Raw genomic sequence first — 27,226 nt, 5'->3', positions numbered from 1 at the left:
CTCCCCAGGTGTTTCCATCTAGCATGTGTGCTTTTTTTTTTTTTTTGGCGGTACGCGGGCCTCTCACTGCTGTGGCCTCTCCCGTTGCGGAGCACAGGCTCCGGACGCGCAGGATCAGCGGCCATGGCTCACAGGCCCAGCCACTCCGCGGGATGTGGGATCTTCCCGGACCGGGGCACGAACCCGCGTCCCCTGCATCGACAGGCAGACCCTCAACCACTGCGCCACCAGGGAAGCCCTAGTATGTGTGCTTTTAACATACACATCTGAGCTCACTGGCTCTGCTCTGTGTTCCTGTGACCCTGTCCATTAGGCCCAAACCTAGGACCACTCCTCTTGCTTGAAACACATTGTGGAGCATCTGTGGGGAGAGCCCGCCTGCTGTGATGGCCACTGGTCACAGATTCAAGGTGGCACATCACCATCTTCTGAAATCCCTGCCCCCTCCCCGGGTGTACGGAATGAATCGCGTCCCCAGAATTCATGTTGAAACCCTAACCCCCGTGCGATGGTCCTAGGAGTCGGGCCTCTGGGAGGTGGTCAGGTCACAGGGGCTGAGCCCTCATGGGTGGCACCAGTGCTCTTATAAAGGTGGTTCCAGAGCACTTCTGCCGTGTGAGGACTTGATTTCCAGCCAATACTTCCATGTTCGTAAGCTGCCCCGCCTGTGGCGTTTTTGTTAGCATAGCCAGCGGAAGCCGGGACCCTGAGTCGTGGGTTCTTCCATGGATCCCAGTCCTGCCTGGAAGAGCAGCCCCTGCCGGTGCTTCCCCGGTACCAGGTACCAGCCCTGTCCTGGGCACCAGCCCCTGGTGGGGAGGCTGCCGGAGGGGCAGTGAGATGAGCCAGGGTGCTCTGCGGGCCCCTGGTACAGGGACACTGCTTCTGTGGCACCGCCAAGGAGGGACATACGGCCCAGACAGAGTGGAGAGCAGCTGGCGTGGACGCCCCTCTGCAGCCAGCGCAGGACAGGAAAATCAAAGCTTACGCGGAGTGGGGAGGGGTAGGTTACGGCCCAGGCTTGGGTCACCAGGGCCTCCACCACGTGCAGAGCCAGGGTGCCACCTACCTTGATGCTGTCCTGCACCTGTGGGTCCTGGGCCTGCTTGGTGGTCTGGGGACTCCATTCCTCCGCATCGTGAATGTGCAGTCTTGCTGGGGGTCATCTCAGCAATGATTCCGAATCAGTCCGTCCTGAGCCAGTATCGACAGCTGCGGCTTTCCGGGCTGTCCCTGGAAATCGTGTTCCGATGCGAGTGTGATTCGAGCCCCTTGGTTCCAGTCGATTCGCGCTCCATGTGGGCAAAGCGCGACGACGCTTCGCTCCTTGCTTGACGCGCGCGGACACTGGGTCCTGCGGGGTGTCGGCTCTCGGGCCACAGAAGGACCCGCGTCCCCGCAGCCCGGATCCGGGCGAGGATCGGGTACCTCGCGGCCGGGGCGCAAGACCGGAGGAGAGAAGGCAGAGACCCGGGCGGGGTCTCCGCGGCCCGGCTGGGGACGCCCACAGGACCCCAAACGCCAGACGCAGGATCCCTGCCCCCAGGCCGGCCCAACTCGAGTGGGACCGGCTGGTGGAGGAGATGCCCCCAGGGCGCCAGACCTCGGGATGGGCGGCCGCGGCGGGAGGAACGGACGGAACCGACGTCTGGGGAGAGGGGTCGGTGCAGCATCGGGAAGGCGGCCCCTGCGGCAGCGGCGGGAAGAGGGAGAGTGGGCAGGAGAGGGGGAGGGAGGCAAGACCCGGCTCGGCCCCGCGGGATCCCGCGCTGTGCCCCGCGCGCCCGCCGCCCAGCTTCCTCCCCGGGCGGAGCGCCGGGTGGGCCAGGGGAGCCCCCGCCCCAGGCAGATGCGCGGGGCAGCCCCGGGGGGGCGCAAGCTCGAGTGGGAAGGAGACGGAAAACCGCCCGTCTCGGTCCTGCGAGGCCTGGGACCCAGAGGGGCCCCTGCTGCCACTCGCCCCAGGTTCCGGGACGCGCGAGGCCTCGGGCAGAGCGCGCTGCTGGCCGCTGACTGGCGCCGGCGGTCGGGTCCCGGGGGGCGGGGCTCGGGGGCGCGTCCGGGCTCGTCCTCCGCCCACCCGGGGCGGCACGGAGGCGGAGCCAGGGCGGGTGAGCGCCCCCGGTGGCCGGCGGGGCGGGTCCCGGCGACAAGATAAGAGCCCGGAGCGCAGCGGAACCCGAGCTGGAGCTTCCGTGGACGCTCGGTGTCAGGACCCCAGCAGAGCCGAGGCTGGGGCGCACAGGTGAGGCCGGGCCGCCCTGTGGCCCGCTCCCCGCACAGGTGCCCCTGCGCATCCTCCGGGCGCTCCGCTCCCGCCTCTGAACCCGAAGGCTGCGGCCGGGGGGCGCCGGGCCGGGGCGAGCACCGTCGGGGAGCGCCGTGTCCCGCACGCAGGCTGCGGCGTCTCCAAAAGTCGCCAACAGTTGGGGTGCACAGCGCCGCGACAGTGCCGTTGGCGATCTTAAGGTGAGGTGGCCGAGAGGTGCGAGCCCCGGAGCGGGCACGGGGCTGATGTGCGCCCCCGTGGCCCCTGGCCCCATCCTGCCCCAGGCTCGGAGAGACGGGGCAGGGGCCGGCTGTCCCCGCCTTCCCTGAGGCCCTGACCCCTCCCTGCTGAACCAGACCTGCCCAGGGTTGGGGGCACCTGGGCAAGCGGCCCCCAGAGCCAATAGGGGTGATTTTCTCAGCCATCGCTTCTTTTCACAGGGCTTAGTCTTTGACTTTTAAGGTGGGGCAGGGGTGCAGGGTTGTGGGGTGCTGAGCGTCCAGGCTGTAGGGTCGGACTGCAGCTCTGTTTCTGTTCTCGGTGCAGAATCACACTTTCTAAGCACCACATTCGCTTTCTGTACCCAAACCTGGCCTCTGAGGCCGGGGCTTTCAGGGGTGGGGTGAGCTCACCCCAAATGCAGAGCCGGGGTCTCCCTGGCAGGTGGTCCCTGATGCGCCTGCGAGAGCCGCTGTCAGAGCAAACCGGCCGGGATCTGGAGCCTGCGTAAGCCCAGCCCTCTCCGCTGGACCCCACTGCAGGCCCGTCCCTCCCGCTTCTCCCCACCCCCAAGTCCCTTCTGTCCCTTTTCATTCATCTCAGGAATGTGCTGTTGTGTTTGTCACAGAGACGTGGTGCATAAAATGACGTGTTGTGGGTTTCTGTTCAAACTTGGATGCAGAGGAAAATAACCCCTTTACCGCTACCATCCTGCTACCTGCTGCTTCAGAGTGAGTGTGTGTGTGTGTGTGTGTGTGTGTGTGTGTACGTGTACACGTGCAAGCGTCTGCAGTTGAAACATCCAAATGCCAGAAGAAGTCATATTTGAAGCTGCCCTGGGCCTCGAGGGCCCACCTTGTTCTCGGCCGCGTAATTTCTGTTACACACTGTGTGTAATTCCTTCCGTTCTCCTTGATTATATTACCCAGAGTTTCAAGAAGGTAACCTGGAGATGATTTCCCTGGTAAAGCTACTACGTGCAGGAGCTAGTCCTGTAAACCCCCAGGTAAATCCCGACTGGAAGGATTTACCTGACCGGAAGCTCTTGTCCCTGCCCAGCCCTTCCAGGTGCGGCCACAGGTGGTCGTGGAATGCGTAGCCATTCCTTGACGGAAACTCTTGTAATCGTTCCTTTGAAACTTTGAATTCCTGTGGCTGACTCTGGTTTTAGAATTTTGCTTTTGACTTTGGTCTCTGAGCATAAAGAATGTATGCGCACTGTTGTGAAGACTTACTATTGAAAACTATTTGAAGGTTATCAAGATGGGGTGGGGGTACAGGGTTGTGGGGTGCTGAGCGTCCAGGCTGTAGGGATGCTGCCAATTACTCCCCGGCCATGTGGGGAGTGTGGAGGTAGCATCTGGCATTATTACTAAATTAGAGAGGACACAGCCTTGCACTTTGATGGGAATGGAGAGGGGTGCGTGGGAAGGGGGGAGTGGAGCAGAGTCTGTCCTGAGGTCTCCACGGCCTGTCTCCCAGCCCCGCGAGGAGGGTAGCTCATCTCCTACTGTCCTCAACCCTGGCTGTGTCCTCTTGGGTGCTTGGGGTGCGTTTGCTCTGCCCCCCAAAAATGGCTGGAAATGCCTCAGATCTGTGCTCAGGCCACCGGGTGCATCGTGATCCGGCTACTAAATCAGTGTATCCCTGTGTGTTTCTCTTTCATGCTGGCTGTAGACCAAGAGGGAGGAAGCTCTGAGTCCAGGAGGCCATGAGTAAGAGCAGGTGCTCTGTGGCACTGATGTCTTCCGTGGTGGCCGCAGCTAAGGAGGCCAATGCCACCGGCCCGAAGGCGGTGGAACTCGTCCTGGTCAAGGAACAAAATGGGGTGCAGCTCACGAACTCCACCCTCCTCAACCCCCCACAGAGCCCCGCGCAGGCCCAGGATCGGGAGACCTGGAGTAAGAAGGCCGACTTCCTCCTCTCGGTGATTGGCTTCGCTGTGGACCTGGCCAACGTCTGGCGGTTCCCTTACCTGTGCTACAAAAATGGCGGGGGTGAGTGCGTCCCCCCTTCCCCGCGCCCTCCTGCCAGCCAGGGCCACACGGCTGGCATCTGGAGGAATGCGGCATAAGTGGGGCACAGTTTCCCCAGATGAATGTCCTGGAGCCAATGCTGAGGCCAGGAAAGCAGGGTCCCCGAGCGAGTGGTCAGAGGCACCATGGCTCTGCTTTCTGTTTCCAAAGGTGACTTTCACTTTGGAAAAGAAAATTCTGCAAGGCCCAGAGAATGGTATCTTTGGCTGATTTAACCCGTGTTTACGAAGCATGCAGAGGCCCTTGGCAGTTGACAGCACCAAAGATGCCCTGGGAGTGTGCCCGTCCCCCTCCCCCTGCACAGCCAGTCCCAGAACTCCCGTGTGTGGGCTTGAGGCAGAAAACTAAGAGATGGGCCAGGGTCACCACAAAAATTCCAGCTGAGAAGCAGTTAGGTTGGTGCCTGTTTCCCGTGAGTCCCCCGACTCTGCCAGCCCCTGTCGGGGGTCACTCCATGCCACACACTTGGGGCTTCGGGAGGGCCTTCCAGGGTGCCTGGGAGTGGGTCAGCGTTTTGGCACCCCACTGGAGACCTAAGCAGGTACAGAAGTTGCCCCAAGACAGGCATCACTCTGGGGTCTCCCTGTCTCCCCCGCCCCTCCCTGGAAGAGAGCCGAGACAAAGCCCCTTTATCTGAGGTGGAGCCAGAGGGCTTAAGGAGGCTGAGCCTGCGGGGCCTGAACTTTGTGCCCCGAGCGAGGCTGCAGCCCCGATGGAGGCAGGTTCCACATGCCAGGGGCCAGGCAGGGTCACATCCCGAGGATTCACGGCTCAAGAAGCGGGGAGGGGGACACAGGGCAGGCCCTGCCGCGCAGGTGGGGAAGGGACGGCACCCAGGAGCAAAGCCACAACGTGGGCTGACCCATGACTTGGGGAGGGAGCTGACCGGAGTCTTGGACAGCGGGGGCCAGGCATGGAGGCAGGAAGCTCACCGCCCCTGCCTGCAGGGAGCTTCAGGGAGAAACAGGGACAGGAGACGGATGACAAGGGTCGTGCCCAGGACACACGTGGTCGGCTGGGATGGCCGAGCCCTCGCCCCAATGACAACAGACCAGCCCGTCCTCGGCCGCAGGCTGAACACGCTGTCGTGTCCCCCAGGTGCCTTCCTGGTCCCCTACCTGCTCTTCATGGTCATTGCCGGTATGCCGCTTTTCTACATGGAGCTGGCCCTCGGGCAGTTCAACAGGGAGGGGGCTGCCGGCGTCTGGAAGATCTGCCCTATCCTGAAAGGTAACGGCGGGGACGCCCCCTTGCACCCGGCGCGGTGTGGACCAGGGCAAGCCTGGAGCAATTCTGAAGCAAGTCAACCCCAGCTGTGTGCATTCAGTCCTGCTTTGCTGGGTGTCTAGGCACGTGGACACATCCTTTTAATTTTGGTCCTACTTTAAACCTCCGTAATGACTAAGGACTTGAGTGTGTCTCCTTGTTCCCAGGTGAGGCCAGCCTGCAATGGATGAGCAGTGTTTTGTCAAAGTGCTAAAATAGTAGAAAAGATAAAAAATACTCCTAGCTCTAGATCTATCATCTATAATCTGTCATTCATGTATCTATCCATCTGTATTAGTTTGCGAAGGCTGCCTTACAAAGTACCGCAAACTGAGTGGCTTAAATAATAGATGTTTGTTGTCTCAAAGTTCTGAAGTCCAAACTCAAGGCGCCGGTGAGGTTGATTCCTTCTGAGGGATGGAGGGGGGGGGCACTGCTCCAGGCCTCACTCCTTGGGTTGTGGGCGGCTGTCTTCTCCCTGGGTCTTCACGTCCTCCCTGCATGTGTGTCTCTCCATCCAAACTTCCCTTTTTACAGAGACATCAGTCACACTGAACTAGGGCCCACCTCTGTAAAGACCCTGCCTCCAAATAAGGTCACATTCTGAAATACTGGGGGAAAACTTCAGCAAACGAATTTTGGAGGCCACGATCCAACCCATAGCATGATCTATCTACCATCTGTGGTGGAGTTCTTCCGTTCTGATGGCCTGCTGGGTGAACCCTAAGGCGTGAGCCCCTTTCTCCTAGGCTGGGTGATGCACAGCTCACCCAGCAATGGAGCTGCAGGGAACCCCTGGCCCAGCTCACCCCACACACCTCTGCAGGGCGAGGCAGCAGCTCTGGGTTCAGGTGCCAGTGCCGGGCGTCCCCTTAGCAGGATCTGCTCACAGCAGTCAAAGCTTAACTGAGTCAGTGGAACGGCCTCTGGTGCGCTCGGGGTTCCCGAGGGCGGAAGCGCAGGAAGCTGAGACCGCGGGCGCCTCTTCAGAGCCGGGCAGGTCGAGGGCACGGCCGGTGTCTGCGGGCAGGGCCGATACCGTCAGGGGCGGCGAGTCCACCCTGACACTTGAGGACGCGTGAGTTCATCCTGTCCTCCGGGCCTGCCGGGCAGCCAGCATCTCCTGCGATGGGCTGCGCAGCTGTTGGTAGTTACACAGCACGAAGGTGCCGGGTCGGACATGAGGTGGGTCCGCCGTCAAGTGACCGTCCTGGGGACGCCAGGGAAGGACGCCAGCTGTGCGACATGTTTACTTCGGCCTCTTTCCCGAGAAAAAGGACGCTGACCCCAGGGCTGCAGGCCCGCAGACAGAAGCACATTTCCAGCTGTGTGTCCTACCAGAAGAAGAATTTTCTCCAACAAAACTGCCAAAGTGAATCTCTACACTGCAGTTTGTAGAACGTCAATAAGCGGTCTCCAGGGGTCTCGAAGGACTAGTTAAGCCTGAAGAATTTGGTTACTGCAGAACATCCGACTGGAACAGTGAGAGTGTCAGCCCCTCCATGGGGAAGTTACGCGTGCAGCTGCGGGGCAGTCAGCACGGCCTGACCTCGGAGCCTGGAGACCCGGGCAGACGCCAGCTGGCTCCAAGCTCTACTCCACATCACGGCCCATCCACGCTCCTGCCTCCCAGGTCTGGAAACTCATCCTCCTGGAGGGCTGTCCGGGGCCAGTGAGGCCACATGGAGAAGCACCCTGCAGCGCCCGCGGGCGGAAGCTCAGCCGGAGCCTGTAACTGGAGATTTGGGGAAACCGCACATCACAGAAAGTCAGCCGTCGAGCCTTGGAATCTTTGTGTTATCAGCACAGGGCTGTTTGTTGCAGATCAGAGAATCAACGCAAGAAATTCTATGTGTGAAGAGGAGACACCTTGAATGGCTTGATACTAACGAAGCTACGATCCCTAGCAGGTGATCACCTGCTCATTCAGGTTAAGTTTCTCCATAGGATGCCCATTGGACGGGAGGTCGGCATCGCTCCTTGAGTGAGGTGAGGCAAACCTTGCTGTCCTGGATACCCTGATACCCATGTCTTCCTTTCCTTCCTTGTCTTAAAGAAAAGTTTAACTAATAAAATTGCACATACTTTCATGTGTCATTAAATAGGGGGAACACATGATAAATGAAGACATCAGTTAAAATGCTCCAGACGGTCATCACGGGGCTGCAGGTCCTCCAATGGGCGATTGGTGCATCCGGGCCCTGCGGAAGGGAACCCAGCTCTCCGGGGAGCCCTCTTCCCCGTCTTTCCCTTCCCTGGACCCCGGGAGTCTTTCCATGGGCCTGACAGCACTGAGATCAACCCGAGAAGGCCAGGCAGTGACGCCCACGGTCAGGGCGAGGGCCCTCAGAGGGCCGTGCCGTGTCCTTGGTCCCCGGCACTGTCCCTCCAGAGGCTGTCGGTGGTGCTGAGGGCAGCCAGTGTGACCACGGGGCCTGGGAGGGGGTCTCTCCAAGCTCTCCCTCCCTCCCTCCCTCTCCTTCCTCTGTCTCTGTCTCCCCCCCTCTCCCTCTCCCTCTCCCTCTCATTCCCTCCCTGCCCCTCCCCTCCCCCTGCCCCCTCTCTCTCATAGACACACACACACACACACACACACACACACACGTGCGCATACATATGCACACACACACACCAAGTAGATACGAAAGGCACTCAGACCCACAGCGGAGGAATTCTCTCCTGTTTTCTTCAAAGACCTGCCAATGAGTCTTGCAAGGAATGGGAGGCTGCTCCATCAGGGCGTGTCCTCCAGCTGGGGTCCTGGAATTACTATTTGTCCCCGACACCCTCTTCCTGCTGAAGCCAGCTCCGGGGAATGCTCTGGAGTGACCTGGCTTTAGTGGTGGAGAAGGGGGCTGTTGTCCCTCTTGAGACCCGAGGATGCTCCGTAATTGCCTAAGATCACCCCCCACTGTGTGTACGGCATGGAAAACACCTATTTTAGCGACTATAAAATAATTTATTATATTTTGTGGTCAGTAATATTTTAGTGTGGTTTACCAAACTCTTCCTCTTTCTAAAAAGGAATTTTAAGTGGCTTAAAAGAAAACAAAATGCATGCAGAGTTAATATTAAAAATACTGAACAAACTGAGATTTAAGAAAATTGACCTTAAAAGCTGTGATTGAAACTCACACACGGTCTTGCGCCTCCAGGACAAAAGAGGAACACATCAAGTTTTCATTCATATTTTCACTGGAAGTATTAGAGGGGACTGAGCCTGCCACCTCCTTGGGAGGGACGTTTCCCGTGGTATAGAATGATAGAAGAAACGTATCATGTGGAGCTTGATTTAGCGTATATGACAACGTATGAACACTGATCATTCACCGAACAAGAGCATTCTCAGAGCAACAGGGCAGTGGATTTCGTGTGGCTGGGTCTTAAGTGACAGAAAGGAAGAACTTGAAGGGAGGGCCAGTGAGGGGCTGCCCTTGGGCGGCCCAGGGCCAGGGCTTCCTGGGGCTCTGTGGTCCTGGAGGACAGAACTCAGAGGGACCGAAAGAATGGCTGGCGCTCACAGCCACATTCCTAGGAAATCGTTCCTTCACGCAGGCCTTTGGGGCAGCTGGACGGCAGCGCCCTTGGATGGGGGACCCTCCTAGGAGCCACGTCAGCCCGGGGCACCCTTGTCCCTCTGCTGTGACAGCGAGAAACCCGGCCTGCCCAGCGGAGGGCTATCCACACGGCGGTGGGTTCTGAAGGACCAGAAGCGGAGGCAGCTCTCTCTCGGACCCCGGATTGGATCTGCTTTAGCGTTTGATCAGAGGCTCCGTTGAGTTCCCCAAACTTCAAGTGGAGGATTTGGTGTGCAGCGTTGTCACCTTCCAAAGATTTCCGGGCAGGCACCCACAGCCAGCTCACCACCACGGAACACCTTCCGTGACGCACCGGAAGCAGCGTGGCTTCCCGCCAATGTGGCTGCCGGGGCGAGTTCACGGGGAGTCAGCCTCTCCTAAGGAGCTCAGGGAGCAGAAGTGCAGTAAAGAGTTCTTTCACATTGATGAGTCCACGTTGGAGAAGACCTTCTGAAGGAACAGTTTGGTTTTGTCATCACTGCTACTGAGCGCATTTTCCAAGAGGGACCACGTACCAGGGACTGTTTGCTTTTAAATAAATCACTCCTGATACTGGATCTGTTTAATATCTACACATAAGTAGATTGCTTTCAGAAGAGGAAAGAGAATTTTAATGAAGTGTCCTGAGCAGGAAAATAGCTTCTCCTAAGGGCTAGACCCATAAAAAACAAGCCAAGCCACTCCCTGAAGACGTCAGCTTGAAGGCAAGCTCCTCCCTGGACACAGGCAGGCAAGACGGGGCACGGCGCCCCCCAGGTTCTAAGACAGTGAAGTTATAGTCATAGCCCAAACTAGTCCTAGCAACAAAGCCGGGAAAGAATGCTGAAACAAGAGAACCCTGCATGGAGCCTGTTACAGTCAACCGCAGTGACGGGACCTGACAGCGCTTGTCCAACACTGAATAGGGAAGAGATCTCACTGCCAGACCATCCATCCACCACAGCCAGGATGTCGCGTCTCCAAAGACTGCTCACCACTCTGTTCTGCTCCAGAAGCCAGGAGCCCCTCAGGGACTGTCAACAAATTCCAGGGCTTGTGATCCTGGAAAGGGACTCTCACAAGCCCTGGGGGCCCCGGCGTGGTCATAGGTGACCCTTGGAGACCCTGGATGGTCATGCATGGTCCTGGGTGATGTTGGGTAGACCCAGCTGACTCTGTTTGCCCTGAGTGGCCTAGAGGGGCATGGTTAGCTGTGGGTGGCCATGAATGGCCCTGTACAGCTCTAGGTAGCCCAGGTAGGCATGGATTGTCTTGGAGGCCCTGGGTGGTCCTGGATGAGCCTGGATGGCTGTGGAAGAGCGTGAAAGACCCTAGTTATCCCTTGGTGACTATTGGTGGCCCTGCATGGCTCTGGGAGGCACTGGGCATCCCTGGGTGACCCTGGATGGCCTTCATGGCCCTATTGGCATGGGCGGCCCTGGATGGCCTTAAGTGACCCTGAGCAGCCCTGGATAACCCTGGGTTGATGCCCTGGGTGACCCAGAGTGGCCCTAGATGACCTTAAGTGAGCCTGGATGACCCAGCCTGGCTGTGAGTGATGGTGGACAGCCACGGATGGCCCTTAGTCACCCCGTATGTCTGCGGGTGACCTGGCTGTACCAGGGCGTCCCTGGATAGCCCTGCATGTCTGGGTAGACGTCAAGGACCACAGATGGTTTTGGAAGTGGGCAGCCCCTTCTCTGACCATGACGCGAAGTCTGGGACCCACCCTTTCCCTCGTCTTCTGGTGTGTCTAAAGGCGCTGCCTGGTTTCAGGACAGCCCAGGTGGAGCTGCGACCCGTGAGGGGAGGGGCAAGGGTGAGCTGCTGATGGGGCCATGCTCTCCCCACCAGGCGTGGGCTACACGGTCATCCTCATCTCACTCTACATCGGCTTCTTCTACAACGTCATCATCGCCTGGGCACTGCACTACCTCTTCTCCTCCTTCACCACGGAGCTGCCCTGGACCCACTGCAACCACACCTGGAACAGCCCCCGCTGCTCCGACGCCCGTGCCCCCAGCTCCAGCCCTGACCCCAATGACACCTTCAGGACCACCCCTGCCGCCGAGTACTTTGAGTAAGTGGGGGCCTCGGGGTCTGATGACACCCCCGGGGGTGGGGAGGGGGATCCGGGCTAGCCACCCGCCCCTGCTGCCTCCCGAGGATGTGGGGAGGACCCCTCCCTGGCCAGTGCCGCATCCCGTTCCTCTGGGCTCTTGTGGGCTTATTTCTGACCCCACCTCTAGCAGCTCAGCACGGCTCCTGCAGGGAGACCTCGCAGGGAAGGGAAACTGGATGGGCCGCCCCACCTGCTCCCTGCGGCCCTTTGGGGTCTGTTGGGGGGGATGGCCTGTGACCCTGCAGATGCCGCAGGGAGGAGGCGTGTGGAGCTGGGCTCCGGGGGCTGCAGCACTGCCTCCAGAGGGGGCCGGGCTCCCCTTTCCCAGTCGCCTTCCCCGTTCTCCCTCCGCTCATGGCCCGGCCTCCAGCCGGAGGCGGGACCATCAGACAGTTGCCCGAGGTCTTCCCTGAGGGAAGGCACTGTCCCACTCCTGGGGCCTGTGGAGCTGGGTGAGACAGCAGGTGTGCAGGAGAGAAACTGAGCCTTCGGGCACTGGGAGAATCTGTCGTGTGGGGGTAGGAGTGACACCGCCAGAAGGGCGAGGGATGTTCATGGAACCTGCGGACATTCAGCGTCTGAAATTGCGTGTTTCAGATACTCAGGGTCTGAGTCCTTTGCTCTAGAATCCCCGCCACACGTGGGGAACGTATCTCCAGGACTGGCTGCTTCAGAAAGTGGCAGCGATGGGCAGGAACGGAGTGAGGCGGGGTTTGGGGGGCCTGAGGGGACCGCCGGAGGGATGGGGTGCCTTTCTCAGGCGTTATTAGGAAGAGCATGGTTAGGGTGAGGACGAGGGTTGTGTGTGATGGGACTTGTTTAATTTTTTGGAAGATTGTCTTTTGGGCAGTTTGGGATTAGAGAGTGAAGGAGTCTGAGGAGGGCAGGGAGGGAGGTTCCGCGAAGGGGGGAAGAGAGGGGCCACTGAGAACCCGCCTGCCCCGAGGAGGGAGAGTCCAAAGCTGGGGGGTTAGGGCCTGGGTCTCCAGAAGCTCTCAGGAGGGGGCGAGCGGGTTTCAGAGGACGGGCTGGAGACGAGAGTCCACCTGGGATGGGTCCCATTAGATCTGCCTGAAAGACACCAATGCGGACGTACCCGCGAGAAATGGAAACCCAGGCCCTGTCGCCTGAGTGTGTGGGCAGGACTCAGTGACAAACAAGCAAGAAATGATAGATTTGTCCAAGTAAAGGAGAGCAGAGCATTCATCAAAGTTGCTTGTGCATTCTTAGGAGCTTGTTGCCAGCCTGTTCATTACTGCATTTCCCAAACCTAAGAGCATCTCACGGACAGGTCAAAGCCCAGGCTGCAAGTACTCTCACCAGTGGCCCAGCTCTCAGGTTTAGTGTGTGATGGGAGACGGGGGACCAGAAAAGAGAGCGGGAGCGGTGGGGACCCCTGCACCAGAAAGCAGAAAGGGGAGACACAGACATGGCTGTGGGCGAGCGCCTGGGAGCATCCCACCCATCCCACCACTGACAGACGTGCAGAATCAGCTCTCGCTAGAGTTGGGTTTAAGTTATCATTTCACCAACAAAATGATGGCTAAGTTTTCAAGCTAGTGTGTCTTTTACAATTTTAAGATGGATTTTGGTGCAATTTAGAATGTTTAGAAAGCTTGAAGAGATATCAAATGTGTCAGGTGAGGCCATTTGGGGATACTTACCTTTTGTTTGGGAGGTGTGGAAAGAGTTGATTTAACTAAATGATTTTTCAGATGAGAAAAATAGAGGGAAAAAACTGGTTAGTCAATGATTTATTATTAAGAATGCTAGAAGGAAACATACGTGATAGGTGAATTTAAAAGAAAAAAACAACAGAGAGCTCACTAGTGAAGTCTGTTTGGAAATTCCAAGTCTGGAAGAGAAAGATTGAGCTGGAAAGCTGCCTGAACCCTCCATGTAAAGGGCTGTTAGCAGGAGCAGATGTCCAACCGTATTTGGAGGTGACCCTGGGACAAAGGCGGAGCCTTTGAAGGTTTACAAGGAAGTCATAGATCATTAACGACACGATGAGTTATTAAACTGAACTGATGACACGCCAGGTGATTTCACTAACGGTGGTGACTGGGTTTCCCTGAGACAGGCCCCACTGACTGTCAGGTCTGCAAGGGTTTTCTGGAATGTAAACCCACTTTATAAAGTGGATCTTTGTGGAAAGCATTACATGTTCTTGAAGGCACATGTAATTAGGGAGTTCACATCCCACCATGAAATTCCAGGATAACTATAATCATTGAAGTAGTAAAGCTGTAAGTGCTACAGAGTGCATGTGGGCTTTGGAAACCCCAAAAGATTGGCCCCTGTAACTCCAACTAGTGTTAAATTTCCCTCAACTCAACTCCATAAACACTTATTAAAACCACCTTCACCTACTTTCTAATATAAATTAGAACGCTATATATTTAAAGCTACAAACTTGCCTCTAAGAGACTGCTTTAGCTGCCTCCTGCACGTTTAATATGTTGTGTATTCAAGTATTCCCTGATCTGCCTTGTGATTTCTTCTTTGATTCACAGGAGATTTTTAGAAATTTGTTGTTTGACTTTAAAATATTTGGAGGTTTTCTAGATATATTTCTGTTATTGATTTCTAATTTAATTCAGATTTGGCGAGATAATATCTTTTAAAACCTCATTATTCCTAAATATACTGAGATTTGTCATATTGCCCAATATATGGTTTATCCTGGTAAGTATTCCACGTGCACTTAAAAAGAATGTGTATCCTGCTGCTGTTGGGTAGACATGTTGGCTAGGTCCTGTCAGCTCCTAGTGCTGTTTAAGTTTTCTACATCCTTACTGTTTATTTGTTCTATCAGTTACTGTGAAAGGGGTGTTGAAATCTCAATTAATTATAATTGTGGATTTGCCTATTTCCCTTCACAGTTCTATCAGTTTTTGCTTCATTCATGTATTTTAAAGCTCTGTTCTAAAGTGCACACATGTTTATCAAATCTTTTAATTGAGCCCTTTTCCATTATGAAATGTCCCTCTTGGTACCATTCCTCATTCTTTTTTTCTTTTTCTTTTTTTTGGCTACATTGGGTCTTTGTTGCTGCGCACGGGCTTTCTCTAGTTGCGGTGAGTGGGGGCTACTCTTTGTTGCGACACGTGGGCTTCTCATTGCGGTGGCTTCTCTTGTTGCGGAGCACAGGCTCTAGGCGCGCGGGCTTCAGTAGTTGTGGCACGCGGGCTCAGTAGTTGCGGCTCGTGGGGTCTAGAGCGCAGGCTCAGCAGTTGTGGAGCACAGGCTCAGTTGCTCCGCGGCATGTGGGATCTTCCCAGAGGAGGGCTTGAAACCGTGTCCCCTGCATTGGCAGGCGGATTCTTAACCACTATGCCACCAGGGAAGTCCCTATTCCTCATTCTGATGTCAGCTTTGTCTGATATTAATATGATCACTCCAGCTTTCCTATGAATAGTGTTTACATGGGATATCTTCTCCATCCTTATGTTTTAAACCTATATGTATCATATTTGAAGTGGGTTTCATGTAGACAGCACAGAGTTGGTTGTTGCTTTTTTATTTACTATGACAATCTCTGTCCTTTAATTAGAGTGTTTCCAATCAATAATTATCAGTATGGTTAGGGTTTAGTCTTTCATCTTGCTTGTCCCACCGGTTCATTGTTTCTTGTTTCCTCTGTTTATTTTCTTTGGAATTAATTAATTATTTTGGCTTCCACTTTATCTACTCCATTTGCTAATAAGCTCTAGCTCTTCTTTTCTTGTTTTGTTTTGTTTTCTTGGCCACACCACACTGCATGTGGGATCTTAGCTCCCCGACCAGGAATCAAACCTGTGGCTCCTGCATTGGAAGTGTGGAGTCTTAACCACTGGACCACCAGGGAAGTCCGTCTAGCTCTTTGTCTTAATTTTTAGTGGCCATTACAGGGTTTGCAATCTACGTCTTTAAGTTATCACAGTCTACTTTCTCCTGACAGTGTGGCCCTGGGCCAGGGCTGGGCTTCCGTGGGCTCCCAGCGTGCGGTGGCCCACCTGCTCTCCTCACCTGGAGGGTGGGCCCTGCATCTCCACTAAGGCTGGGGTCCTGGCCTTTCTGGGGTGGGGGGGCGAGGGGTGGGGGTCTCCATCAGGCCAGGTCCCTGCTGCCATGCCGAGTGGGGCAGGGCAGGTCTCTTCACAAGTGCAGCCCCCTGTTCCAGTTCTGGGCAGGGAGGCAGCCCCTGCCCAGGACCCCCATCTCCTTCCTCTCCAGGCGCGGCGTGCTGCACCTGCATGAGAGCCAGGGCATCGACGACCTGGGCCCTCCCCGGTGGCAGCTCGCATCTTGCCTGGTACTGGTCATTGTCCTGCTCTACTTCAGCCTGTGGAAGGGAGTGAAGACTTCTGGGAAGGTGAGGCAGCAAGGCTCGCCAGCTGGGGAGTGGACAGGTGGCCGTGGTGGGTTGAGAGTGGACAGGTGGGCCATGGTGGGTTGGGAGTGGACAGGTGGGCCATGGTGGGTTGGGAGTGGACAGGTGGGCCGTGGTGGGTTGGGAGTGGACAGGTGGGCCGTGGTGGGCTGGGGAGTGGACAGGTGGGCCGTGGTGGGTTGGGGAGTGGACAGATGGACCGTGGTGGGCTTGGGAGTGGACAGGTGGCCATGGTGGGTTGGGGAGTGGACAGGTGGCCGTGGTGGGTTGGGACAGGTGGCTGTGGTTGAAGAATGATGTCAGGAGAGTGCTTTCAGCGTGAAGACAAGCACAACAAAATATTTTTGCTGATGAAAATATTTTGGTCATTATCTGGGCGCCCAAAGCAACGATGACCAGAATGCCCCCGTCACTCGGGCTAACACTTGCAGTGACTCTCCAGCACCTGAGAGTCTTCCGACGGCCACAGGTGCTCTCCTCCACTTCCCCCGTGGCCCAGAGTCCATCTTTCACAAGTGATCCAGGTGCCCATTTGCACAATCAGTGCAAATCACTCACATCTCCCTCATCAGGAATTCAGCCAATGCTGCCTACTGCCATAGCCCAAGTGCAGAGAAGGAGGGCTCCTTCCTTGCCAAATTGTTTGTCCATTTTGATCCCTGGGAAAGACAACATACAGGATAGAAGGCACTGGACAGTCTCGCTCCAGGAGGCATTTTTTGAGCTGGTGTCCTGTGACTGTTTGGGACGCCGGGCTTCCCAATCTGAGGTCCCCCTCTCTGAGCACAAACCATGAGGGTGACTCTGTGCCCAGCCATGACAGCCGGTGGCCGGTGCGGCCTGGTGACACTGTGCTCTCCCCAGGTCGTGTGGATCACGGCCACCATGCCGTACGTGGTCCTCTTTGCGCTGCTTCTGCGAGGTGTCACCCTCCCTGGGGCCGTGGACGGCATCAGGGCGTACCTGAGCGTGGACTTCCGTCGGCTCTGCGAGGCCTCGGTGAGTGCGCCCTCCGCTCGCGGCCCCAGTCCATGTGGGCCATGGGGCTCTACATCCCAGGCAGGAGACCCCAAAGGCTGCAGCCGGGCAGCAATTCTCACTCCCCCCGCTGTGTGCTGGGCCCACCCAGCAGAGTTCCCTGTCCAGGTGACAAGGGGCCGTGTGGGCACAGCAAGCAGCTGAATGGACCAGAGTAAGGACATTAGGGGAACAGGCCACCCAGGTTTCCGCAGGGAGAGAGCGGGAGTTGGCTGCCTCTCGACCTCTTCGCTGCGGGCCATGCTCTCCCTGGAGGAACGCTCCCGGCTCCTGGGATGAGCACCTGTGGGGCCGCCCAGTCTGTGCCCGAGGGTGTTGCCGCTCAGCTGGACCGCAGCCGCGAGCTCTGGCCCGGGGTGCATCCTCGGAGCTGGGCTGAGGCTTCGTGAACTAGGGTCCCCCTCGGGGAGCCAGACCTTGATGGTCAAGCACACGGCGCCCCCGGCATAAAGGCGCGATATGACCGCATCGTGGCCAGAACTTACTCCATAGTCAGGCTGCAGGTTTCTTCAGCAAAGGAAGAAGTAATTCTGGGTTGAAATATGAGAAGACAACCTCATGAAGACAGGAGGCCCTGCCGGGCAATGGCGGGGTGGCGGTGGGTGGCGAGAGAGAGAGGCAGCAGCATCGCAGGGAAACAGGCCCAGAAGCGGGGAGGCTGGGCGGGAGGTGGGGTCACTGGAAAATCAGGTGGACTAGACTGGGGCAGAGGGAGGGGCCCCAGTGGCCACCCAGGGAGGCTGAGCTACCAGGAGCAGCACGAGGGCGAGGGCGGTCTCGGCTGAGGCGTGGGGCCGGGGCCTGACGCTGCCAGGTTGTGAGAGGGTTGGCTGTGGGGCTCATCGGGCCAGAGGAGGCACCCCCTGGGGCAGCAGTGGGCAGGAAGGGCGAGAAGGGGAGGCAGACGTGGCTCCGACCCCAGGAACCCTGGGAATGGGGGACGCTGGCAGGGCGGAGGTCAGGCGCCGAGGGGCAGCGAGAGGAAAGCACCACGGTCTCGGCCCCACAAGCACACAGGCGAGGGTAGCCGTGAGCAGGGCACCAGCCGGGCAGCCCACCCGAGGACCGAGGCTGTGAGGGCAGCACACAGGTCTCCACGTACAGCTAAAGGCAGAGTTCGTCCAGCAGCGGGTCCGGGGCCCCACAGCTGCAGAGCCGAGCCCGGGGAGCTGAGAGGTCAGCAGGGCATCCGTCCTCGGGAAAGCCCATGGCAGCTGGGGGGTGCTGGCAGGAGGAGGTGGCCTTGGGCGTCCAAGGCCAGCTGGGCGTGATCTGGAAGTCAAAGAGAAGTGGGGCGTCAGGCAGGAAGGACAGGTGGCATGAGGGTGAGCAAAACAGATGCCAGGGTGCGAAGAAATCAGAGAAAAGTAGGAACCGGTGGTTGTCACAAGCGAGGTGGATCGGCAGATGGACGAGACAGAAAATAGATTTCAGGTGGACGGATGACGGATCATACGCAGACAGGCAGTGGATGACGGGCGGATGACAGAAGGACAGGCGTAGGTGGTGGGCGACGGAGACACAACGGGACTGGACCTGACCTGAGTGTCCCTGCCTCTGACAGTCCCATCAGCTAGGGAGGGGAAGAGCAGAGGCCGGGACAGAGCAGGCCCACAGCACTGGGCTCCTGGGAGACCGCGGTCCCCAAAGGACAGGTCTATGCAGTCCCCAGCGCGGAGGCTGGGGCTGTTCCTGGTGCCCCCGTGGGGTTCTGGCTGACTTGGCACCACGTCCTCCAGGACAGAGCAGGGCCTGGGCCTCACCCGCTGGGCGGCCGTCCTGAGCCGTCCTCCCAGGACTGCTCCGGGCCCAGCAGCTGCCTGTAGCCCTCTCCCAGGCTCAGGACAGCCCCCCTCAGAGACTGAGCGGCCCCGGCACCCTTCCCCTGGGGCTTGGCAGTGGGGGGCCAGGTCCCACAGGCCCTGAGGGGATGTGGTTGGGGACTGGCCCAGATCGGGGTGCAGGGCCCCAGCACCATCCCAGGCTCGTCCCTGCCCACCCCCTGGGGGTTCAGCCATGGTGGCTCAGTCCAGAGGGGCTGAGGGAGGGGCCTGGCCAGGTCCTCACTGGTCCGGGCCGGGTGGGAGCAGAGGTTCCACTGAGGGGCCTGCCCGGCAAGCGGATGGGGCAGAAGTAACCGTCGGCTCCGTCCCTTCTTGTGCCCCTGGCACCGGGGACCCTGTGCTGCTCTGACGTGGAGGCTGCCCTGCATCCTGGGGCCATTTCTAGACCCCCATGGGGATGAAGGGGACTGCCTTCGGGGTCAGCGCCACTGTCCTCAGTGGCACCCAGAGGCCAGGCCCTTTCAGGCCGTCCAGACTCTCAGTCGTCCATCTGCAGCTCTCGTGGAGCTGCTCCATCGGACAGGCGGGTCTGGGCTGGGCAGAGTGCTGTCTGGGAGGGCTCCATTCCAGCAGGAGAGAGGAGGACGGGAAGTAAAGGAAGGGCAAGTCCAGGCCAGTTCTGAGAGGCTGCCCAGGCGGGCCCCAGGGTGGACCGTGGCCTGGGTCTGGAGCTGGGTCCTAGGAGCGGCAGTGAGCAAAGGCCTGGACAGATGGCTGGGAGGCGAAACCTGATGGGTGAGCTGCACGTGCAAAGACTCTGGGGTGGCCACTGCCCACTGTGAGGACCTGGGGTTGAGAGGAGATAGGAGCCCCCTGGCGACACCGCCTCCTGTCCGCAGCTACCTGCCCAGACGAGCTGGCTGATGACCAGCACGAGGGGACCCCTTGGCCCCCTGCCCACCTGGCCACTCTAGGCCTTGAGCTGGGAAACATGCTGTCCCCAGTGCTGGGGTGACCCCAAGACTGGGCGTGCTGCCCGCCCTCACTCAGTCACACTCAGGCCAGCTGCCCTGTGTCTCCAGCTGGGGAGCTCTGGAGTCACTGCCTGAGGACCTCGGCCCACAGGCCTGCACCACGGGCTGTGGGGACAGCCCCCAGGACCTTCCAGCACAGCAGGTCTGGCCAGGCCCCCAGGGTGGGCTTCCACTCTCTTCATCCCTGCCCCAGGCTATGCAGGGCCAAGGGGGGCCCACATAGCCATCACCAGCTGGTCTCCACATCACCCTGACCCAAGAGGGTCGTGTCTGACTTTTAAAATACCTTCTTGGTCCAGTATCGACTGCAGGCCTTCACTTGTCATGTGTGTCAGCACCCGGATGTCACCTGTGCCACCCCCAGCAAGCGCACAGTGTCAGAGCCACGGTCAGCTCCACAGGCCTTTCTTCACGTCCCGCCGCGTGCTCACCCTGCACTCACAACGTGCTTCCATGGGAAGGACAGAAGGCGGGTGTTGGTGGGCACGTGTCTGATTGAGGCACGCACGGCACACAGCATTTTCATAAATTACTGCTGTTACCAGGGTCACGGGCCAGACCAACCCTCACCACTTGGAGTAATGAGGAACCGCAGGTCCTGCAACAAGACGCAGCCCCCTGTGTTTCAGGCTCTCTCGGGCCAGCAACGCGGGAAAGGTTTATTCCCTGAGATGACATTTGCTTGTTGACAATGATGTCGAGTTTAAGTTCGACCCTGTTCCTTGGAGCCCCTGGCATCGAAGGTGCGGCCGTCTGTGGGTCCACCCCAGGACCACTCCCTGTCCTTGGGCTGGCTGAGCCCCCCGCAGGGACCTCTCACCGCCGCTCTGTCTGTGTCCCTGCTCCGCGCAGGTCTGGATAGACGCCGCCGTCCAGATATGCTTCTCGCTGGGAGTGGGGCTTGGAGTGCTCATAGCTTTCTCCAGTTACAATAAATTCACCAACAACTGCTACAGGTGAGTCCTGGGCTCCTGTAAGAGGCTCTGCAGAACCAAGTGGGGGCACAGCTGATATGGGGGGGCATCGTTGGCTTTAGGAGATAATGTGTCCGTGGATGAAGGGAGGGGAAAATGAGCTGTGCTTGCAAATCTAAGACAAATGGCTTTTAAAGTGGAAATCGAACAGGGAAGCTCTAGGCGCAATGTTGATTGTGGCTTTAAGGGAGCATTGAAGCAGTGGAGATGCTGATCACCTCGCTGGGAGGAGGCGTCCCGGACCCCCCACCCACCCACCCAGGCCCCTTCCTCTGCCCCCTGCTCCATCCCCTGCCCCACCCAGCCGGCCTCATCCTCCCAGCACTCAGGGTGGGTCTCCTCCCCCACGTGCCCCACCAGGAAGGGCCTGCATGTGTCCCCACCTGGCCTGCACCTAGGGATCCTGGGCCCCAGGGGCATCCCAGACTCTGTGCAGAGGCCGCCGGGGACCCGGCCCCAGGACAAGCCGGAAGGTGGCTCCACTGTGCGCCCAGAGCTCTGGCAGCATCTCAGCTGGGGCCGCCCCGCCCGGATGACCTGAGTGACCTGCAGCCACTTGCTGGCCCTGAAATCCTTCTGAAAACAGAGAAAGAATTTCATCCAGGACTGCTTTCTTTGACCTTCATGAGCCTGTATTTATTCTCTTTCATATCATGAGGATAAAAATGCGGTAAAAATACAAAGGCGGTGCGCACAGCAAAATGGCCAGGCTGACTGCTACCCAGAGGGCCACACAAAGGTGGGGTCTGCATGGCAGGGCCAGAGCCCACCCTGTGCCCACCTGGGTCTGAGCACCCTGCAAACGTCCTTCCACTCGGGCACCAGGAGGGCTGACCCCACACTGCCCCTCCCCTGCTCTGAATTCTCAGCCGTCAGAGTGGGGTCCACAGGCCGGCAGCACGGGACCCCCAGGAGCCGATGGGAAACACAGCATCTGGGGCCCACGAGACCCGCCCCGTCAGAACCTTCATCTTAACAAGGTCCCCGGGAGACATCTCAGAGCCCCGCCTGGCAGCCCCTGTCGAGCAGGGGTAGGGACCCCTGTGGTCATCTGTGCTGCCCACGTGGAGCCCCAGCTTTGCTGGCGGGACTGTCTCGCCTTCAGCACTGAGTCGGGGGTCCCAAGAGTCCCTTGGTCCCCAGGCAAACATGGAGGGGCCATACGGCCTGGCCTAGCCAACGTCTGACCAGAGCCCTAAGCCGCTCAGTGGGGGGTCCAGGTGGGAGGTCCTGTCACCATCACCGGGTGGCAGCCTCCCTCCCGCAGGGCAGCCCCGGAAAGCCTCTGGGGCTGCAGGAGGGGCTGGCCTGCTCGACTGGGGAAGCGCCCCCGGAGCTGCCTGCCCCAGACGCAGTAAATTACGGATAATGACTGGAAATTGCAGCAGCTCCAGGCCGGGTGCTGAGACAGCACGTCTTGTTCCTGCAGAGACGCGATCATCACCACCTCCGTCAACTCGCTGACGAGCTTCTCCTCCGGCTTCGTGGTCTTCTCCTTCCTGGGGTACATGGCCCAGAAGCACAGTGTGCCCATCGGGGACGTGGCCAAGGACGGTGAGTGCCCCGGGGCAGGCAGGTCCCCCCCCACCCCGCCCGCTCCTGAGGTTCAGGCTGCCCAGTTCTCGACGAGTGTTTTCCCTGCAAACCTAGAGGGAAATGCACAGGCCTCCAGAGCCCTTCCCAAGAGCTGCTGATGTGACTGAGAACAGGATCCTGGGTGCAGCGCACCCACCGCCTCCCCGCGCACCCTGCGCCTGCCCCCTCGGACCACCGTGCTGCATGCAGAGGCTGGGGCATCTTTGCCCCTTGTCCCAGTGCGCCTTGCAGAGGCCACTCGGCTGCAGGACGAGGGTCTGGTTCCCTCACTGGGCGGCCCCCGCCGTTGTTTACACCTGGCCAGGGACGTGAAGTTCAGGGCCGTGAGCTGTTCCAAGCGGCACGGACCTCGGTGTGGTCAGCCAGAGGGAAGCTGGGCTGGTTTGGACATAGCAGTTACTCTGTTCCAAAGCTTTTCCTCCAGATACCCAGTGGCCATGGCACGTGTAGATGGGATTTGGTTAACAGCCGAGGATCCCCTGAAGTCTCTGGACACGGTGACAACAGAGACCCATGTTCCCAACCTGCTCACCATGCCGTCACAGACACCGGGTGTCTGCAAACCAGGAAGTTAGCTGAGGGGGAGTGGGCGGGGGAGGGCATGGGCCCAGGTGACACAGGGACCGAGCTGGGCCCCGCAGGAGAGAGCCCCCGGGGTGCTGGGCAGAAAGTCACGGCTCAGGCAGCCTGAAGCTAGGTCAGCCCAGGACCCCAAGGCCTCCCACGACGGCCGCCACCCTCACCGGCCTGCAGGATCGCTCTGTGCGTGAGCCAGGAGGGGCCTCCCCCGAGACCGTCCTGCTCAGGGGTGGGCCCCTCCCTTCCTCTGGGAAGCCCCTCTTCTCCCGGGGCCTGGGGGACTGATCTCCTCCTGGGCCCTCTCACTCTTGAGCAGGAGGGTAGCCTTCAGGGACGGGCTGAGGGGGACAGAGGGCCAACCCCACCTGCGCCCTGAGCTCTCAGTGGGTCGGCCCGTCAGCCCATCCAGTTCTTGAGAAGTTGAGTGTTGGGAGCCACACTTTTTTTTTTTTTTGAATTTTTGAATTTTATTTTATTTATTTTTTTATACAGCAGGTTCTTATTAGTCATCAATTTTATGCACATCAGTGTATACATGTCAATCCCAATCGCCCAATTCGTCATAACCCCACCCCCAGCCCCACCCCTGCTGCTTTCCCCCCCTTGGTGTCCATAGGTTTGTTCTCTACGTCTGTGTCTCAATTTCTGCCCTGCAAACCGGTTCCTCTGTACCATTTTTCTAGATTCCGCATATATGCGTTAATATACGATATTTGTCTTTCTCTTTCTGCTTACTTCAGTCCGTATGACAGTCTCTAGATCCATCCACGTCTCAACAAATGACCCAATTTTGTTCCTTTTAATGGCTGAGTAATATTCCACTGTATATATGTGCCACATCTTTTATCCATTCGTCTGTCGATGGGCACTTAGGTTGCTTCCACGTCCTGGCTATTGTAAACAGAGCTGCAGTGAACATTGGGGTGCATGTGTCTTTTTGCATTATGGTTTTCTCTGGGTATATGCCCAGTAGTGGGATTGCTGGGTCGTACGGTAATTCTGTTTTTAGTTTCTTAAGGAACCTCCATACTGTTCTCCACAGTGGCTGTAAAAATTTACATTCCCACCAACAGTGCAAGAGGGTTCCCTTTTCTCCACACCCTCTCCAGCATTTGTTGTTTGTAGATTCTTTGATGATGGCCATTCTGACTGGTGTGAGGTGATACCTCACTGTAGTTTTGATTTGCATTTCTCTAATAATTAGTGATGTTGAGCATCCTTTCATGCGTTTGTTGGCAGTCTGTATATCTTCTTTGGAGAAATGTCTATTTAGGTCTTCTGCCCATTTTTGGATTGGGTTGTTTGTTTTTTTAATATTGAGTTGCATGAGCTGTTTACACATTTTGGAGATAAATCCTTTGTCCGTTGCTTCGTTTGCAAATATTTTCTCCCATTCTGAGGGTTGTCTTTTCGTCTTGTTTATGGTTTCCTTTGCTGTGCAAAAGCTTTGCAGTTTCATTGGGTCACATTTGGAGCCACACTTTGAAAGCAGGAAACAGAGGTTTGGAGACGGGGCGGACAGACCCCTCCAAGACTGCGGTGGGAAAGCTGGGGGCTGGGGTGAAATCTCAGCAAGTGTTTCCAAATCCATACTCTTTCCTGTAGGAAAAAAAAAAAAATCCAATATAGGCAGGAGAAAGGGAACATAATGCAAATAAGTACAGAGCAGTGAAATTTACTCTGTTGCATTTATGCATTTTCCCCGCTCTCTTGCCCTTTATCATGATAAGTAGCAATAGTTTGCAAGAACCTCCATTAACCCCTAACGTCAGCTGAATGTGCTCTATGCACTTCCGTGACAAGCAAAGTAAATGTCGTTTATGGCTCTGATTCTCAAGGAAACAGGGTGGAATGTTATCCCAAGAACAGAAATGAAAGGTGAGGATGTTGGCCTTACGTTCAGCCGAGCATATGGTTATAGCTTCCTGGGTTTGTGGCATTTCGACTGTAGAGCTTTTCAAACGAGCCACCCCTTCGCTCCACACCGGAAACCCTGCTCCTTCCGTGGGGTTGGGAATCGCAGAGCACAGGCCTGACACCAGGGCTCCTAAGAGACCTTGGGAGGTGGGCCCTGGCTCTGGCCTTTGTTTGATTCTCTAGAAGGATCAGTAAGTGCCCTGTTCCTAACAGCTGGCACCCGAACAGGCCCCGCTGAGGACGAGGGAACCAGAAAAGTTGTTACACCTCCGTGATCAAGTGCTTGGGAGACCGTGCCAGGGAGCTACATGGCACATCTTTTTAGGTTACCCATGAAAATGATCAACTGGTGGTTTCCTGTGGGCATCTTTTTTACTTTGGGAGCACTTGCTGAGATTTCACCCCAGCCCCCAGCTTTCCCACCGCAGTCTTGGAGGAGTCTGTCCGCCCCGTCTCCAAACCACGTAACAGTACGTGGTTTCTAAGGATGATACTCAGAGTAGTATGTTGGCACAGAAAAATATTTACAGTGTGGGCTACGTGGACCACAGCATGCCTGAGCGTGTGGGCAGCGCACATGTGTCCACGACAGGCACAAGAGACAAACCAGGAGGTGCCCCGAGTGCTTGGAGGGATAAAGGGTAGGGCCCCTGGAAAGCCCCTCCCACCCTCTTCCCGTTGGCTGTGCCCCCTCCTCTCCCAGGGCCCGCACAGCCCCGGGAGGCGGTCGGCAGGCTGGAGGGGACAGAACAGAGGCCCTCCCTCCCATGGATCCAGTTTCCATCCTCCAGAGTCCTGGGCCCTGAATTCCAGGAGGGAGGACTTTCCAAGGAAGGCGGAAATAAGGCCGTGGGCAGGGCTTTGTGGTCTCCGGGCGGGGGTGGAGCTGGGGGTGGCGGGAAGCAACGGCGGGGTCTGCTTTCAGGGCCGGGGCTGATCTTCGTCATCTACCCCGAGGCGCTTGCCACGCTCCCGCTGTCCTCCGTCTGGGCCGTGGTTTTCTTCGTCATGCTACTCACCCTGGGAATCGACAGCGCCGTGAGTGACCTCGGCGCTCTGCGTTCCGTGGGCCCGCCAGTGACAGCCAGCCCTCACAGGGCCAGGCCGGCCCCAGATGCCCCTGCGGGTCTCCCAAACCCCTGTGCCTGCACAGAGCCCCTGCGTGGGAGGCAGGGTCCCACAGTAACTGGCAAGGAGGCTTCAGACCAGCTCTCCCCTCTTCTTTCCCTGGGGGTGGAAGGGCACAGAAAGCCCCCTGAGAGTCCTAAACACACAGGCACAGGGCCGGGGGTAGCAGGGCCGTGCAGGAAGACGAGGCAACGGGGTGACGGGACTCACAGGGCCCGGGCAGCCTGACTCACGCCTTCCCTGCCCCTCAGCCGCCAGGAGGAAGGGTGCCCGTGCGGGGTGGGAAGCGGAGGCTGCGGCCAGGCCCTCTGAGCATCCTATGGCGGCCCTGCGTGCGCATGGGCGCTGGCTCGGCAGGCGGACTTCCTCGGGCTACTCCTCCACGTGGCCTGCTGGGACCGCCAGCCGAGACCTCAGGCCCCACGTTCATCCGAGCTTCCTGGAAAGTGCGGAGGACCACGGATCCCCACCCTGTGACTGCTGGTCACGCGCTGTAGCCCTCCACCTCCATCTCCCCGTCAGCCTTGTCACCTGCCCACTGGGTGGGCACAGCCCTTGGCAGTGACTCCCATAATCGGCACTTCCTGGAGGAGGCGGTCCCAACAGAGCAGGGCAGACAGGCTCCCCAGCTGGCCGGGTTTCGTGGGCGACACCCCGTCACGACAGTACTGAGAGTCAGGAGGGCTTAATCAGTGAGGACATGGCCAGTGGCCAGGCCAGGTCCTCCCTGGGAGCGAAACTAAGCTGCGCTTGTGGGACAGACACTTGCTTAGAAAAGCCCAGCAGAGCTGAGCCTCTGTGGCGACGCAGGGGACGGTATTACGAGGGCCACGTAGCGCTCCACCCCCATCTGGCAAATCCTCACCAGGGGACAGGGTATCTACCCAGGTCCTCCCTCTCCAGTGGCCGTGTCTCCAGAGCAGCCCTTGCCGAGGGTGCATTCGGCACCCCAGACACCGTGCAGCTCCTGACTGTGCGCGTCCGTTGAGTTGCCCGAATGGGGGCCTAGGCGGGGTGCAGAGCGCCGGCCCCGCCCCCCAGCGCTCCTCCGCCCTGTGTCGGCTGCAGATGGGCGGGATGGAGTCGGTGATCACCGGGCTCATCGATGAGTTCCAGCTGCTGCACAGGCACCGGGAGCTCTTCACTCTCGTCATCGTCCTGGCAACCTTCCTTCTCTCCCTCTTCTGCGTCACCAACGTACGTACCTGCGTACCTGCGCTCGCCCGCCTGACGATGTCTCATTAGCATTTGGTGTTGGGCAGCAATGGTTACTGCTGTCAGACCAGACAGAACCACAGCATTTCCGAGGGCTGCACCCCTCCAAACAACCCA

At 58.1% G+C, this 27,226-nt stretch overlaps 1 protein-coding gene across 1 annotated transcript in view; it reads left to right on the top strand.

Annotated features, from left to right (window-relative positions):
- The first annotated feature begins 4,188 nt into the window (after positions 1-4,188).
- The window catches only part of SLC6A3 (solute carrier family 6 member 3), a 34,873-nt gene continuing 11,835 nt past the window's right edge, over positions 4,189-27,226 (top strand). Inside the window, exons 1-9 of the mRNA XM_029215610.1 lie at positions 4,189-4,485; positions 5,623-5,754; positions 11,202-11,427; positions 15,688-15,826; positions 16,709-16,843; positions 20,553-20,656; positions 22,104-22,228; positions 25,692-25,804; positions 26,963-27,091. Of these exons, the coding sequence (XP_029071443.1) occupies positions 4,200-4,485; positions 5,623-5,754; positions 11,202-11,427; positions 15,688-15,826; positions 16,709-16,843; positions 20,553-20,656; positions 22,104-22,228; positions 25,692-25,804; positions 26,963-27,091 (1,389 nt within the window). The 5' untranslated portion in view covers positions 4,189-4,199. The remainder of the gene's footprint in view (positions 4,486-5,622; positions 5,755-11,201; positions 11,428-15,687; positions 15,827-16,708; positions 16,844-20,552; positions 20,657-22,103; positions 22,229-25,691; positions 25,805-26,962; positions 27,092-27,226) is intronic.

The sequence above is a fragment of the Monodon monoceros genome, unplaced genomic scaffold (genome assembly GCF_005190385.1).
Source record: "Monodon monoceros isolate NGI ecotype Baffin Bay Population unplaced genomic scaffold, NGI_Narwhal_1 Super_Scaffold_12, whole genome shotgun sequence".
Lineage (NCBI taxonomy): Eukaryota > Metazoa > Chordata > Mammalia > Artiodactyla > Monodontidae > Monodon > Monodon monoceros.
Note: the sequence above shows the minus strand (reverse complement) of the source record. Positions and strands in the feature narration are given on the sequence as shown.